The sequence below is a fragment of the Schistocerca americana genome, chromosome 10, assembly GCF_021461395.2.
Source record: "Schistocerca americana isolate TAMUIC-IGC-003095 chromosome 10, iqSchAmer2.1, whole genome shotgun sequence".
Lineage (NCBI taxonomy): Eukaryota > Metazoa > Arthropoda > Insecta > Orthoptera > Acrididae > Schistocerca > Schistocerca americana.
This window is the reverse complement of record NC_060128.1, coordinates 106,520,102-106,537,298: the sequence shown is the minus strand read 5'-3', so window position 1 is coordinate 106,537,298 and position 17,197 is coordinate 106,520,102. Positions and strand designations below refer to the sequence as shown.

Genomic DNA, 17,197 nt, shown 5'->3' with positions numbered 1-17,197 from the left:
GCTGGGTCGGCTATCTGGAGTTATCCAATCTTTCCGTGTTACTATCTCTAGAAGCGTGTTATCTAACAGAAATCGTCTCTTCTGGTGTTTACTCGAGACTGTGGGCAAAGAATAAACTTCCGAGAAGTGTCAGTTACAAGGAACGCTTTCACCTGCTCCGAGGTCAGTTCGTGAACGGAGCGACAGATGCTCGTGTGAGCATACTGCCCACAATGCGCCTGTGTTGTTGCTGCAGCAGAAATTCTGATGAAGTCGACAAGGGCTCTGCTATCGAGCTCCGTGCTGGACCAGAGGTTGAAGAAATTCCGCTGCAGTCTAGCAATGCATCGCACGTGAGTATACGTCTTGAAAACTTTCTCCGATAGTTTTAAGTACCAGTGAAATTTCTGTGGTGTCCAGTACATACCACTGTGAACATTATTTACGTAATTTTTTGTTTGCCCAATAGAATCCATCTAGTTGCGGGATAAAAAGTGATCTATAGTGCAACTATACTGTTTATTTTACATTAACAAATTTTTAAAACCTTTTACTATTCATAGAGACTTTGTAGAGATAATTGGTGAGCATAAACGCTACACTTAGGGCGTAGTTATATGGCAGTAAGGCTGAAGAATCTATGAACCCTACTCTGCAGTTAGTGTCCTGTCACAAAAAAAGAGAATGTAGGTTTCTTTCCAAGTAATACGTACTTTTATTGAAAAAATGCGTAGCAGTAGTATGTAGTTTGTATCCATATCCAGGATACCCCACCCGTTACTGGCATCTTTCAGAATCTTGGTCATTTTGATGTGACAGGGAATTGGTTGATACACAACCGAAAAACCGCTTGACTAACATAATTTAAAAAACAGCAATAAAAATTAAAGTACGGTCTGCTAGTTTTTTCTATCAGAAAAACATCAGACGAGTCATTTACTTGGTTAATGAGTTACTGAGTTACTTGTGTCATAGATTATACGTATCACAAACACCATTATGACACCAAACATGTCCCCCATATACGCTCAGTCCGGAACCGCGGGACAGCTACGGTCGCAGGTTCGAATCCTGCCTCGGGCTTGGATGTGTGTGATGTACTTAGGTTAGTTAGGTTTAATTAGTTCTAAGTTCTAGGCGACTGATGACCTCAGAAGTTAAGTCGCATAGTGCTCAGAGCCATTTGAACCATTTTTTTTGTCCCCCATATATATATATATATATATATATATATATATATACAGGGTGAGTCACCTAACGTGACCGCTGGATATATTTCGTAAACCACATCAAATACTGACGAACCGATTCCACAGACCGAACGTGAGGAGAGGGGCTAGTGTAATTGATTAATACAAACCATACAAAAATGCACGGAAGTGTGTTTTTTAACACAAACCTACGTTTTTTTAAATATCCCGTATTTGTTTATATTTTCAGATGTGCGAACAAAACTAACGGGGTTCCATGTAAAAAAACGTAGGTTTGTGTTAAGAAACATACTTCCGTGCATGTTTGTATGATTTGTATTAAACAATTACACTAGCCCCTCTCCTCACGTTCGGTCTGTGGAATCGGTTCATCAGTATTTGATGTAGTTTACGAAATATATCCAGCGGTCACGTTAGGTGACTCTCCATATATATATATATATATATATATATATATATATATATATATATATATGTGTGTGTGTGTGTGTGTGTGTATAGTTTGGTTCTTATTAACGTTAAAAACCTTCAAAGCGACGAAGGTGACGCTGAAACAATTAATTTAACACTAGACAAATGAGAGCGCAAATATCGGGAAATTCCCCAAAAATGAATGACAAACGTTGACCATGTGACGTCACTAGATGACGCACCTCGTCGCACATGCAGCGATTGGGCTTGGGAGTGGGGTGTGAAAGATTCAGCGATGCAATAGTTGGATTCATACAAACTGCACAAATTGCGAACAACTTTTGTAAATGTGTCATGCTGTAAACGTAAAAGCTACATAATTGTTGTCCTCGCTGTAACCAAGTAAAAGCGGTTGTTATTTTGTATTAGTTTCCTTTTGACCCTTCTTCTTTTGCTTACAGACACTATTTAGTAATGAAAAGGTAGGTCATTTACTGGTAATGACCCAGTTCGGGAGCTTATCCTCATTTACTTGTGAGGTAATACGGTAGGTTTTTGTTGTTGTGTAGTTCGCAATAAATCACAGGAGACCGGTAAATACAGTAATGAATATTACCATAGGGTAAGCACATATTTGTCTAACGCAATGAAAAACGTACTACCTGCCAGACGCAAGATTCGAACCCTGATCCCTACGCGCAGGTGGGACCAGAGCCATACTGACGTAGGTGGCTGGGATGATCAGGTGTGACAGACCAATAGGCTCAGCTTCCGCATGTGCGTCGAGGTACGTCAGCTGATGACGTCACATGTGCAACATTTGTCATCCACTTTTGGAATGTTTCCCGACATTTGCGGCCTTAAGTGTCTTAGATTAAATTACTTGTCTCAGTGTCATTTACGTCGTTTCGGAGGCTGTTAAACGTTAATAAGAATCAACCGAGGTATATATAGAGGGTGTTACAAAAAGGTACGGCCAAACTTTCAGGAAACATTCCTCAGACACAAAGAAAGAAAGTATGTCATGTGGACATGTATCCGGAAACACTTACTTTCCATGTTAGAGCTCATTTTATTACTTCTCTTGAAATCACATTAATCATGGAATGGAAACACACAGCAACAGAACGTACCAGCGTGACTTCTAACACTTTGTTACAGGAAATGTTCGAAATGTCCTCCGTTAGCAAGGATACATGCATCCACCCTCCGTCGCATGGAATCCCTGATGCGCTGATGCAGCCCTAGAGAATGGCGTACTGTATCACAGCCGTCCACAATACGAGCACGAAGAGTCTCTACATTTGGTACCGGGGTTCCGTAGACAAGAGCTTTCAAATGCCCCCATAAATGAAAGTCAAGAGGGTTGAGGTCAGGAGAGCGTGGAGGCCATGGAATTGGTCCGACTCTACCAATCCATCGGCCACCGAATCTGTTGATGAGAAGCGTACGAACACTTCGACTGAAATGTGCAGGAGCTCCATCGTGCATGACCCACATGTTGTGTCATACTTGTAAAGGCACATGTTCTACCAGCACAGGTTCTAGTATCCCGTACGAAATCATGATAACGTGCTCCATTGAGCGTAGGTGGAAGAGCATGGGGCCCAATCGAGACATCACCAACAATGCCTGCCCAAACGTTCACAGAAAATCTGTGTTGATGACGTGATTGCACAATTGCGTGCGGATTCTCGTCAGCCCACACATGCTGATTGTGAAAATTTACAATTTGATCACGTCGGAATGAAGCCTCATCCGCATTTGCATTGAAATGAGGATTGACACATTGTTGGATGTACCATTCGCAGAAGTGTACCCGTGGAGGCCAATCAGCTGCTGATAGTGCCCTCACACGCTGTACATGGTACGGAAACAACTGGTTCTCCCGTAGCACTCTCCATACAGTGACGTGGTCAACGTTACCTTGTACAGCAGCAACTTCTCTGACGCTGACATTAGGGTTATCGTCAACTGCATGAAGAATTGCCTCGTCCATTGCAGGTGTCCTCATCGTTCTAGGTCTTCCCCAGTCGCGAGTCATAGGCTGGAATGTTCCGTGCTCCCTAAGACGCCGATCAATTGCTTCGAACGTCTTCCTGTCGGGACACCTTCGTTCTGGAAATCTGTCTCGATACAAACGTACCGCGCCACGGCTATTGCCCCGTGTTAACCCTACATCAAAAATAGGCATCTGACAACTCCGCATTTGTAAACATTGCACTCACTGCAAAACCACGTTCGTGATGAACACTAACCTGTTGATGCTACGTACTGATGTGCTTGATGCTAGTACTGTAGAGCAATGAGTCGCATGTCAACACAAGCACCGAAGTCAACATTACCTTCCTTCAATTGGATCAACTGATGGTGAATCGAGGAAGTACAGTACATACTGACGAAACTAAAATGAGCTCTAACATGGAAATTAAGCGTTTCCGGACACATGTCCACATAACATCTTTTCTTTATTTGTGTGTGAGGAATGTTACCTGAAAGTTTGGCCGTACCTTTTTGTAACACCATATATATATATATATATATATATATATATATATTCAATATAAACGGGACACCATATATATATGGTGTCCCATTTATATTGACTATATATATATATATATATATATATATATATATATATATATATATATATGGGGTGTCCCATTTATCTTGACCACCCTAAACAACTTTGTTGAGATGCAAATTACATAATGCTTCAAGTAAATGTTCTTTAGCCGTCAGTGGGACATCAATCAGCATGTTTGCCTTCGTTTTAGCTTTGTTTTTTTTACAAAGATATGAAGAGCGGTATGAATTTTGAATGGCACCCTAAATTTTTTGTTCGGTAATTCATTTCCTCTCCTGAAGACCTCTTCAAACATGTATCACAGTGTACCACTCACTGAAACACAAGTTATTAATTACATAACATAACACTGATTTTGAGCCCGGGATCTCAAACTCGTCCACTTGCTGGAGTTGTCAGAAAACAAATGAAAACCAAGTAAAAACATAACACAAAATTGACTTTGGCTCTCCTGTACTATTGTCCAGCAGTAGAACGTTGAAAGGTGCTCAATGCGGTGACACCGATACACTGATGCACTCGCTGAATGAAAGAATTATTTACTGCTTCGAGTGTTGCCTGCTGAAGAGAATTACAAGCAAGCACAATACGTTCCTGCCTGTCCTCTGGAGTTGTTGGAATATCGCGATGGACAACATCTCTACTTCAATGCATACCCAAAGAAAAAGGTCTAGAGGATTTAAATCCTCGACCAATCCATCTGGCAGGATACCTTCGGTTGAGAACACGACGTGCAAGCAGGGCATTATATGCTGAACACCCATCGTGTTGATACCACATAAGGATTCTGGTTCTTAGCGGCACTTCATCCAGAAGAGGAGGAAGAATTCGTCTGAGGAAGTTGGCATACGCTGTGCCGTTTAGACTACCTTTGATGAAATAAGGGCTAATAATTGTAGTACCAAGCATCCCACACAAAACGTTAACTCTCCATTGACGCTGATGTTCCACCTGCCTAAGCCACCGTGGGTTGTCGCTGGACCAGTAACGGATGTTCGTTGTATTTGCCTGTCCTTTGTTTGAGAAGGAACATTCATCGCTAAATAGCACATTGAAGAAGAAGTTCGGGTTGGCGAGGATTTACTGCTGTGCCCACTGCAGAACTACACGATTCTGGAAATCATTCCCATGCAATTCTTGATGTAGGTGTACATGGTAAGAATGAAACTGGTGATGTGTAAGAATACGATGTACACTGGTTTTAGGAATGCCAATTCGTGTTCAAGCTGTCGTGTGCTCACATGTGGATTCATAGCAATGGAAGCCAGAACAGTAGCTTCGGCAGCTTCGTCTGTGCGAGTGCTACGGCGATTGCGTCGTCGTGGTTGAAACTTCCCGTTTCCTGAAGCGTCGCAACAAGACGAGAAAACATCCATCGGGAAGGTGGGTTCTTGCCAGGATATCGCTCTCTGTACAGTTCCGTTGCCTGTGTAGCATTTCGCCTACCTTCAAAAGCAACAACAATATAAGAAACGATATGTCGATGCAGTTCGTAGGAAGGACAGCCTTTACTGTATGCATACTCTACACAACAGTATTTAGAAGGACTACACTACTGTACTAAATGTACCTGTACATAGGAAAACAGTATTGTAATTACTGTTCTGCTAACTTACATTCCCCATAGATGAGTAGCATTTCTAGCTTCTATTCGTTGGTGTACGATCTACTCACACAACTCTTCAACTGACGATGGTTGACGGAATGACCGGTGTGCATTCTACTTATGTTTACATTTGTCCTCTGTCAACGTCAGCACGTGGATGTGTTCCATTACCCCGAGTACCTGCAATAAGCGCTGGAAGCTCAACGTCAGTGTTGTGTTATGTAGTTAATAAAGTTGTGTTTCAGTGAATGGTACACTGTGATACATTTTTGAGTAGGTATTTAGGAGAGGAAATGAATTACCGAATAAAAAATACAGGGAGTTATTTAAAAAAGTCATACCGCTGTTCGTATCTTTGTAAAAAGAAAAAAGCTACAACGAGGGTAGTCATGTTGATTGATGTCCCTCTGATATTTTGTAATTTGCATTTGGACAAACAGTTATTGGGGTGGTCAAGATAAATTGGACACCCTATATATATATATATTTCCCCTAAATAAATTTAGTGAAAACTAGTTCTCTCTAGTTTAGTTAGAACGCGTTCTTACTAGTTAAAACTAGTTTATGCTGAGCCACTTCGTCAAAACGCCTTTTGCCTAGTTAAGGCTAGTTTCAACTAGTAAGAACGTGTTCCAGCTAAACTAGACAGAACTAGTTTTCACTAAATTTATTTGGGGGCAAATATTAAAATTAAGAGCAACTACGTGTTGATCGAAATAATGCAATATTTATTGAGAATATTGATCATACATCTAAGTCATCAATATTAACTACAGCAATACGAAAATAACCATACACTGAAGAAACATTTTAAGGAACATTACAGAGCCATATTAACAGTATTAGTTACGAATGTGGAAACAAAATAATGATGCCTTACATTAATTACTCATACATTTGACAAAAGTTGCTGCAGTCTCAATAAAAGAGAAACGTACCAAAAAAATTTAACAATTAAATTCTGATTACTTGTTATTGCAAGGCAAACTGTCATGACATTTTGAGTTACAAAAGTTTCCTTTTTTTCCTACAAAAGCACGTTTTTGAAATACATGCCTTCTTACACACACAGCCAACAAATCTTTGTCCTGATCCTAAGGCTGCCATCTTGGCAGCAGTTCTTAATGATGCCTTTGTCTCTGGCACATCTTCCAGCAGCAAGAACTTTTATTTAGCTTGTTTGAAAGGCGATTAGATACTTAATTCATATTATAAAATATATTACAATGTAAGTATTAAAACTTAAAATATTTATTAATTACTTGAATAGTTAGCAACATTTTCAGAGCATTAAATCAATGAATATGTCTGACATTTGTCCTTAATTATTGAAATCAATTCAGAAATACATACCTGCAATACAATTTCTCGAGTATCCCATATTTCGTTCCAGTCTTGTGCAAGCCTTGTTCATCTTTCTGAAGAACAACTCCAATAATATTGGAGAGATCTGCTTTTGCTCTGTCGATAACAGGAATCGGAATAATTATATTGTCACTGATTTCTACAGTGGAGTGTATTGAATCTGAAGCCATCTTCATTCTTTTTCTAGTTGAAACTAGTTGATACTGATAGCCTTAGTTACAACTATAATTTATTGCTGGTCAAAAGTGAAAGTCAGTTAAAACTAGTTTAAACTAGGCAAAACTCATTGTGACGAAGTGGCTCAGTAAAAACTAGTTTTAACTAGTAAGAACGCGTTCTAAATAAAAACGGGTTTTGACTGTAATATATATATATATATATATATATATAATATATATATATATATATAGTTATTTTCGATTATTATCTTTTGAGAGAGCGATTGAGCTTGAGTAGTCATGATTTCTTCTTCTTTCTTCATTCTACCCAGATTCTCTTCATACATTCACTGTGTTCTCTCTTGTATTCTTCCGACCATCTTTTTCCCATTCTGTTCTCCGTATGTTGTTGTTAAGTATGCGTTTCTGTATGATGTTTATAAACTGTTCTGTATTGTTTATGTTGTCTTGTGTGATCCCCAGTTCTTTAATGTCTTCTTCTGCTTCAGTGATCCACTTCGTCTTGTGTTTGCTCTTGTTTACTATTTCAAAGATTTGTCTTGTGAGCCTGCTTTCATTCATCCTGCTGATATGTCCATAAAAATCCTTCTCATTCTAATGGTGTCTGTTATTGTTTCTATATCTTTGCAAATTTCTCTAGTTGGTCCCTTCATCCAATTTCATTCCCGAAACACTGGTCTATATATTTTCCTCAGAATACGGAGTTGGATTAAGATTGAATGTGCCAGAGGTCGTCAAGCACGACAGTGTCATCAAGGTCTTCAAGAGGGGCGCGGGGAATCGGCATTGCCTTACAGAGCAGTGGCACGTTGGGTAAAAGCCTTCAACGAAGGTCGGCAAACTGTGGCAGGCATGCATTGGGCAGGTCGTCCTAGCGTGTCTGAAGAAGAAGTGCACGCTGTAGCCGCGTTAGTGGACGGTGATCGACAACATACGATTGCTGAGCTCGCCCACGAAACCGGATTAGCGCATACGACTGTGCTTCGCTTCCTGAAGGAACGGCATGAGAAAAATTGCATCACGATGGGTTCCGCATGACTTGACTGAAATGTAGATATGGATGTGTTACGACTCTGCTAAGACGCACTTGGAGCGCTATGAGGGCGAAGAAGGGACTTTCTTACGCCCTATCGTAAAACTGGATCAAACTTGGGCCGCATCGTATGAGCCAAAACTGAAACGCCAATCCAACTAATGGCGCCATTATGGATCGCCGCGAAAGTCGAAAGTGCGTCAGAGCCCCAGTATGGTGAAAGTTATGGTGATTCTCGTGTACGACTGTGATGGTGTCATCCTAACACATTACGTTTCTTTACGGCAGACCGTCAATGCACAGTATTACTGTTCGTTTCTGGAGCATCACCGCGACCAGCTTTGCGAAATAAGCGGCGACACCTTCTGTGCAACCCACCCATCATTTTGTATGACAATGCGCGGGCACATACAGCAAAAGCTGTGGCTCCTCTGTTCGGTCGATGGGACTGGGAAGTACTGTACCATCCACCATACTCCACGGACTTAAGTCCTAGTGACTTTGATTTGATTCCGAAGATGAAGGAACCACTTCGTGGCATTCACTTCAGAACTGTTCCAGAGATTCGACAGGCAGTGGACCGCTCCATTCGCACAATCAACAGAACAGGCTCTGCTAACGGTATACTACGCCTTCCACATCGCTGGAAACGTTCCGGTCGCAGGTTCGAATCCTGCCTCGGGCATGGATGTGTGTGATGTCCTTAGTTTAGTTAGGTTTAAGTAGTTCTAAGTTCTAGGGGACTGATGACCTCAGAAGTTAAGTCCCATAGTGCTCAGAACCATTTGAACCATTTGAACTACTTTGAAGGGCAGTAACAGGTGCAAACATGTAACTCGTTGGTATCGGTTGTGAGTAAATACTCCTATATATAGTTGTGGTCTTTAGTCCAGAGACTGGTTTGATGCAGCGCTCCATGCTACTCTATCCTGTGAAAGCTTCTTCATCTCCCAGTACCTACTGCAATCTACATCCTTGTGAATTTGTTTAGTGTATTCATCTCTTAGTCTCCCCCTACGATTTTTACCCTCCACGCTTCCCTCCAATACTAAATTGGTGATCCCTTGATGCCGCAGAACATGTCCTACCAACCGATCCCTTCTCCTCGTCAACTTGTGTCTCAAATTTCTCTTCTCCCCAATTCCTCCTCATTAGTTATGTGATCTACCCATCTAATCTTCAGCTTTCTTCTGTAGCACCACATTTCGAAAGCTTCTATTCTCTTCTTGTCTAGACTATTTATCGTCCACGTTTCACTTCCATTCATGACTACATTCCATACAAATACTTCCAGAAACGACTTCCTGACGCTTAAATCTATACTCGGCATTATATATATATATACTTCATGAGAGAATTTAACCCTGCCGGCCGCTGTGGCCGAGCGGTTCTAGGCGCTTCAGTCCGGAACCACGCAGCTCCTACGGTCGCTGTTTCGAATCCATGGACGTTACTTAGGTTACTTAGGTTTGAGTAGTTCGAAGTCTATGGGACTGATGACCTCAGATGTTAAGTCCCATAGTGCTTAGAGTCATAAGAACCGTTTTGAACCATTTAACCCTCGATTAATAATCTTCGTAAGTGATCAGAGGTATGTCACTTCACTGAAAGTTGTACTGCAGTCTCTATAGTGTCTAACATACTATTGATTCTGCGGTAACCAATTCTAGGACGACGAGACTGCAAGTCGAATTACCTCCTAACGAAGCAAATTCCTGTGCACTCTGACGTGTAGTTTGTGAATCTCACAGACGTGCCTTTTATCTGGCTAATATTTGATGTGTTATCGGGATGGTCTGAGAAAAGACAGCAAGCGTAGATTAGATAATACCAAAAGCGCCTGCTGCACTGGGAAAACGTACCGGTAGAGGTGTACTTACAAATGCCGTACTTCTTACGGATTTTTGGGGCCAAAATTTAATGACAACAATTAGAGGAGCCGCAGTTTGAATCACGCATTGGTCACGGAGGGGTTATGTAGGAGGGATTAACACAACCATCACGATGATGAAGGTGATCGGATGAGGTCATATCTGATTACGGGACGCTACATTTCGTTATGTTACTTCAGAACTATGTCATTTACAACTAAAACAGTTTGTAGGATTGCAAAGTATAAATTTATGAAATAATGTAAACGAAATAACGTAAGCAAATTGAACTACAGATGTGTGTGAACCATGTGAAAGCCTGTTGGAGCAAAGATAATAATCGGAAAATAGCGCAAATTGATTGTACTAGACACTGGCATAACTAAGAAATTGCAATATCGCATAATTAATATATACAGCCGTTGTTTGTTGTTGTGGTCTTCAGTCCTGAGACTGGTTTGATGCAGCTTTCCATGCAACTCTATCCTGTGCAAGCTTCTTCATCTCCCAGTACCTACTACAACCTACATCCTTCTGAATCTGCTTAGTGTATTCATCTCTTGGTCTCCCTCTACGATTTTTACCCTCCACGCTGCCCTCCAATACTAAATTGGTGATCCCTTGATGCCTCAGAACATGTCCTACCAACCGATCCCTTCTTCTGGTCAAGTTGTGCCACAAACTTCTCTTCTCCCCAATCCTATTCAATACCTCCTCATTGGTTCTGCGATCTACCCATCCAACCTTCAACATTCTTCTGTAGCACCAAATTTCGAAAGCTTCTATTCTCTTCTTGTCCAAACTATTTATCGTCCATGTTTCACTTCCATACATGGCTACACTCCATACTTTCAGAAATGACTTCCTGACACTTAAATCTATACTCGATGTTAACAAATTTCTCTTCTTCAGAAACGCTTTCCATGCCATTGCCAGTCTACATTTTATATCCTCTCTACTTCGATCAATTATTTTGCTCCCCAAATAGCAAAACTCCTTTACTACTTTAAGTGTCTCATTTCCTAATCTAATTCCCTCAGCATCACCCGACTTAATTCGACTACATACCATTATCCTCGTTCTCCTTTTGTTAATGTTCATCTTATATCCTCCTTTCAAGACACTGTCCATTCCGTTCAACTGCTCTTCCAAATCCGTTGCTGTCTCTGACAGAATTACAATGTCATCGGCGAACCTCAAAGTTTTTATTTCTTCTCCGTGGATTTTAATACCTACTCCGAATTTTTCTTTTGTTTCCTTCACTGCTTGCTCAATGTACAGATTGTATAACATCGGGGAGAGACTACAGCACTGTCTCACTCCATTCCCAGCCACTGCTTCCTTTTCATGTCCATCGACTCCTATAACTGCCATCTGGTTTCTGTAAAAATTGTAAATAGCCTTTCGCTCCCTGTATTTTACCCATGCCACCTTCAGAATTTGAATGAGAGTATTCCAGTCAACATTGTCAAAAGCTTTCTCTAAGTCTACAAATGCTAGAAACGTAGGTTTGCCCTTCCTTAATCTAGCTTCTAAGATAAGTCGTAGGGGCAGTATTGCCTGACGTGTTCCAACATTTCTACGGAATCCAAACTGATCTTCCCCGAGGTCGGCTTCTACTAGTTTTTCCATTCGTCTGTAAAGAATTCGCGTTAGTATTTTGCAGCCGTGACTTATTAAACTGATAGTTCGGTAATTTTCACATCTGTCAACACCTGCTTTCTTTGGGACTGGAATTATTATATTCTTCTTGAAGTCTGAGGGTGTTTCGCCTGTTTCATACATCTTGCTCACCAGATGGTAGAGTTTTGTCAGGACTGGCTCTCCCAAGGCCGTCAGTAGTTCCAAAGGAATGTTGTCTACTCCGGGGGCCTTATTTCGACTCAGGTCTTTCAGTGCTGTGTCAAACTCTTCACGCAGTATTATATCTCCCATTTCATCTTCATCTACATTCTTTTCCAGTTCCATAAAATTGTCCTCAAGAACATTGCCCTTGTATAGACCCTCTATATACTCATTCCACCTTTCTGCTTTCCCTTCTTTGCTTAGAACTGGGTTTCCATCTGAGCTCTTGATATTCATACAAGTGCTTCTCTTTTCTTCAAAGGTCACTTTAATTTTCCTGTAGCCAGTATCTATCTTACCCCTAGTGAGATAAGACTCTACATCTTTACATTTGTCCTCTAGCCATCCCTGCTTAGCTATTTTGCACTTCCTGTCGATCTCATTTTTGAGACGTTTGTATTCCTTTTTGCCTGCTTCATTTACTGCATTTTTATATTTTCTCCTTTCATCAATTAAATTCAATATTTCTTCTGTTACCCAAGGATTTCTAGTAGCCCTCGTCTTTTTACCTACTTGATCCTCTGCTGCCTTCACTACTTCATCCCTCAGAGCTACCCATTCGTCTTCTACTGTATTTCTTTCCCCCATTCCTGTCAATTGTTCCCTTATGCTCTCCCTGAAACTCTGTACAACCTCTGGTTCTTTCAGTTTATCCAGGTCCCATCTCCTTAAATTCCCACCTTTTTGTAATTTCTTCAGTTTTAATCTACAGTTCATAACCAATAGATTGTGGTCAGAGTCCACATCTGCCCCTGGAAATGTCTTACAATTTAAAACCTGGTTCCTAAATCTCTGTCTTACCATTATATAATCTATCTGAAACCTGTCAGTATCTCCAGGATTCTTCCATGTATACAACCTTCTTTCATGATTCTTGAACCAAGTGTTAGCTATGATTAAATTGTGCTCTGTGCAAAATTCTACCAGGCGGCTTCCTCTTTCATTTCTTAGCCCCAGTCCATATTCACCTACTACGTTTCCTTCTGTCCCTCTTCCTGCTACCGAATTCCAGTCACCCATGACTATTAAATTTTCGTCACCCTTCACTATATGAATAATTTCTTTTATTTCATCATACATTTCTTCAATTTCTTCGTCATCTGCAGAGCTAGTTGGCATATAAACTTGTACTACTGTAGTAGGTGTGGGCTTCGTATCTATCTTGGCCACAATAATGCGTTCACTATGCTGTTTGTAGTAGCTTACCCGCACTATATATATCTTTAACCTATCCATTTCCCTTTTTAAATTTTCTAACCTACCTGCCCGATTAAGGGATCTGACATTCCACGCTCCGATCCGTAGAACGCCAGTTTTCTTTCTCCTGATAACGACATCCTCTTGAGTAGTCCCCGCCCGGAGATCCGAATGAGGGACTATTTTATCTCCAGAATATTTTACCCAAGAGGACGCCATCATCATTTAATCATACAATAAAGCTGCATGCCCTCGGGAAAAATTACGGCCGTAGTTTCCCCTTGCTTTCAGCCGTTCGCTGTATCAGCACAGCAAGGTCGTTTTGGTTAGTGTTACAAGGCCAGATCAGTCAATCCTCCAGACTGTTGCCCCTGCAATTACTGAAAAGGCTGCTGCCCCTCTTCAGGAACCACACGTTTGTCTGGCCTCTCAACAGATACCCCTCCGTTGTGGTTGCACCTACGGTACGGCCATCTGTATCGCTGAGGCACGCAAGCCTCCCCACCAACGGCAAGGTCCATGGTTCAGGGGGGGGATACAGCCGTAAGCGGAGATATTATCCAACCAATTTACAGCCGTAAGCGGAGATATTATCCAACCAATTTATACAGATTGTATACCTCCTCCTCAAGAATTTAACGATCTTGGTGAACTCTCACACATTACGTTAAGATCGGGAGAATTTGGGAAGCTGGAAGTTACTTTGTGCTCTTCATGTGGTCAAGCTATTTTTGGCAACTTTTCGTATCGTAAATAATTTTTTGTGGTAATTCTTATATTGCATTTTTTAAACTATTTAGAACAAAAACATGACATACAGATTTCAGTTACGACATACTCTCTAATCTCTGTTGTAAACTGCCTTGTCGGAAGGTCTATTGTACATAATAGTATCTCTTTAAGGAACAACAATTTTCGATGTGAGGTCATTTAGTGTTATCTGTTATAAGTCGTAAATGAGTTATCAAACCATAACAGGCAGTTAGCCATAACAGAAAACATGACAGTTTGCGTCTTTTGCTAACTAGTAAAACCATTATGACAGCTGATGATTTCACAACAAATATTTTAAAAGGAGCTTGTAAATGAACCGTTGGAAGAGGTATATGAGAGAATGGATGCATATTATTCATTTAATATACTTACGAGTAAACCTCTCTTCGCCTTTAACAGCTGTTCGGCAATGAAAACTGGGTTATGTGGCACGGGGGTATATGAAATAAACCTTGGATAAGGTGAGCAACTGCTTCATATTATAGTGTTCTTTTATGAGAAGATTTACATGAAAATCGGAATTGATGCGTGTGATGCCACAGATTAATCACTGTGAAAATAAAATCGAAACAATCGAGAGCATAGTTAGAATCGAGATGAGACGGTCTATCGGTAAACAAGAAGATCTTGTAATCTATACTGGTATCTAAAGATCAAAAATCTCGAAAAGTGCTTTGCTGATTTACATCAGATGCTTACGAGGTGCTGTAACGAACACTTGGACGGACACAGGATACATTTTTAAGGGGGGTAGGACGTCAAACGGGCCGACTTGGAGCAGAAGAGGCATCACAGGACATTTTAATCTCCACTGTTTACACTCTAGAATTTATTTAATTTATGAAAAAATGAATTAGCTGTTACATTTTAAACTTCAAATTTTGTAGTTAATTATCTCAATTTTTACCACAGTTTTTAATAGATTTAGAAAATTTTAGAGTTTCATACACCTGTGAGTATGGTATTTATGCTGTGCTAAATTCATCGAAGAATCTCTCTTACCTATGACGAAAAGTGTACCTATAGGAACAAATACAGCCAATAGTAAGTGAAAAAATGATGAAATTTGACATGTAAGAAAAGTTTATTTTGTTATATCTTTTAACTTCCACTGCTATGAGTGTGAATCCTGAATCCTTCCTGGTCATGCTGACCACGTTTTATGAATTTATTTGTAAAAGTATAGACAGTGGAAATTGAAATGTCCTGTAGTGCCTCTCCTGCTCCAAGTAGGCCCGTTTGACGTCCTACCCCCCCTAAATGTGTATAAATATATAAATTAAAATCACTCCATTCCTTGACTACCGCGCTGGCAAACCGTAATAGATCTTGAAACAAACATTTTTTGATATAATGATGCGTACTTTTAAATGAGCTTGCCAACTATGTTACTTACTAAATATTTTTATTTGAGCCTTAGAAATCAGCTAGTTAAGTTGTAGCACGCCAGATGGTGAGAGTTTTCTCCCTGAAGCTCCATGGGACATCGCCAATCGCTTGCCAGTCTAATTGTCGGCATAACAGGGTGTGCTCAAAATGTATGCAAACAGACCATGTTTGTGTTCACGGGGTGGTTTCTTCATGGGTTATTTATCATCGTTACTGTCAGTTTTCCGGTTTAACGTTGGCTTTGGCTCCCCTGCTTCATATTTTGCTAAAATTTTGTAGCTGTTTTGCTGTCATTAGTGCCCATTTATTTGCCAAAGGTATATCAAGCCTAACCATTACATGGGTGTATTTTGCACTTTCTGCTCACTGAATTTTCCCATTTTCCAAAGTTAGGTAACCCGTGGTCACCTTAGTAGCTCTCTTCTTCCTACTGACATTACCACCTGTAACGGTAACATCGACCACGTTAAATGGCACTTGATGCTAACGTTAAACATCCGCGAGGAATTTATTGATAAGTTTTGACCGTGAGATAACCTAATGGAAACAGAACATTCAAACTGGGATTCGTTTCCGAAACACTTGTAATACGAGGTGCATTCAAGTTCTAAGGCCTCCGATTTTTTTTCTCCAGACTGGAAAGAGATAGAAACATGCGCATTGTTTTAAAATGAGGCCGCGTTCATTGTCAATACGGCCCAGAGATGGCAGCACCGTATGGCAGATGGAATTTTACCGCCAGCGGCGAGAATGAGAACTGTTTTAAATACTTAAAATGGCGACGTTTTCCTTACTTGAACAGCGTGCAATCATTCGTTTTCTGAATTTGCGTGGTGTGAACCCAATTGAAATTCATCGACAGTTGAAGGAGACATGTGGTGATGGAGTTACAGATGTGTCGAAAGTGCGTTCATGGGTGCGACAGTTTAATGAAGGCAGAACATCGTGTGACAACAAACCGAAACAACCTCGGGCTCGCACAAGCCGGTCTGACGACACGATCGAGAAAGAGGAGAGAATTGTTTTGGGGGATCGCCCAATGACTGTTGAACAGATCGCCTCCAGAGTTGGCATTTCTGTGGGTTCTGTGCACACACTCCTGCATGACGACCTGAAAATGCGAAAAGTGTCATCGAGGTGGGTACCACGAATGCTGACGGACGACCACACGGCTGCCCGTGTGGCATGTTGCCGAGCAATGTTGATGCGCAACGACAGCACGAATGGGACTTTCTTTTCGTTGGTTGTGACAATGGATGAGACGTGGATGCCATTTTTCAATCCAGAAACAAAGCGCCAGTCAGCTCAATGGAAGCACACAGATTCACCGCCACCAAAAAAATTTCGGGTAACCGCCAGTGCTGAAAAAATGATGGTGTCCATGTTCTGGGCCAGCGAGGGCGTAATCCTTACCCATTGCGTTCCAAAGGGCACTACGGTAACAGGTGCATCCTACGAAAATGTTTTGAAGAACAAATTCCTTCCTGCACTGCAACAAAAACGTCCGGGAAGGGCTGCACGTGTGCTGTTTCACCAAGACAACGCACCCGCACATCGAGCTAACGTTACGCAACAGTTTCTTCGTGATAACAACTTTGAAGTGATTCCTCATGCTCCCTACTCACCTGACCTGGCTCCTAGTGACTTTTGGCTTTTTCCAACAATGAAAGGCACTCTCCATGCCCGCATCTCGTGGTCGTGCGGTAGCGTTCTCGCTTCCCACGCACGGGTTTCCGGGTTCAATTCC

The 17,197-nt window shown here is 41.1% G+C and overlaps 1 protein-coding gene across 1 annotated transcript in view; it reads left to right on the top strand.

Moving 5' to 3' along the window:
* Positions 1–212: 212 nt before the first annotated feature.
* The window catches only part of LOC124552281 (tyrosine-protein kinase Fer-like), a 124,993-nt gene continuing 108,008 nt past the window's right edge, over positions 213–17,197 (top strand). The window contains exon 1 of the mRNA XM_047126559.1: positions 213–332. Within this exon, the coding sequence (XP_046982515.1) occupies positions 213–332 (120 nt within the window). The remainder of the gene's footprint in view (positions 333–17,197) is intronic.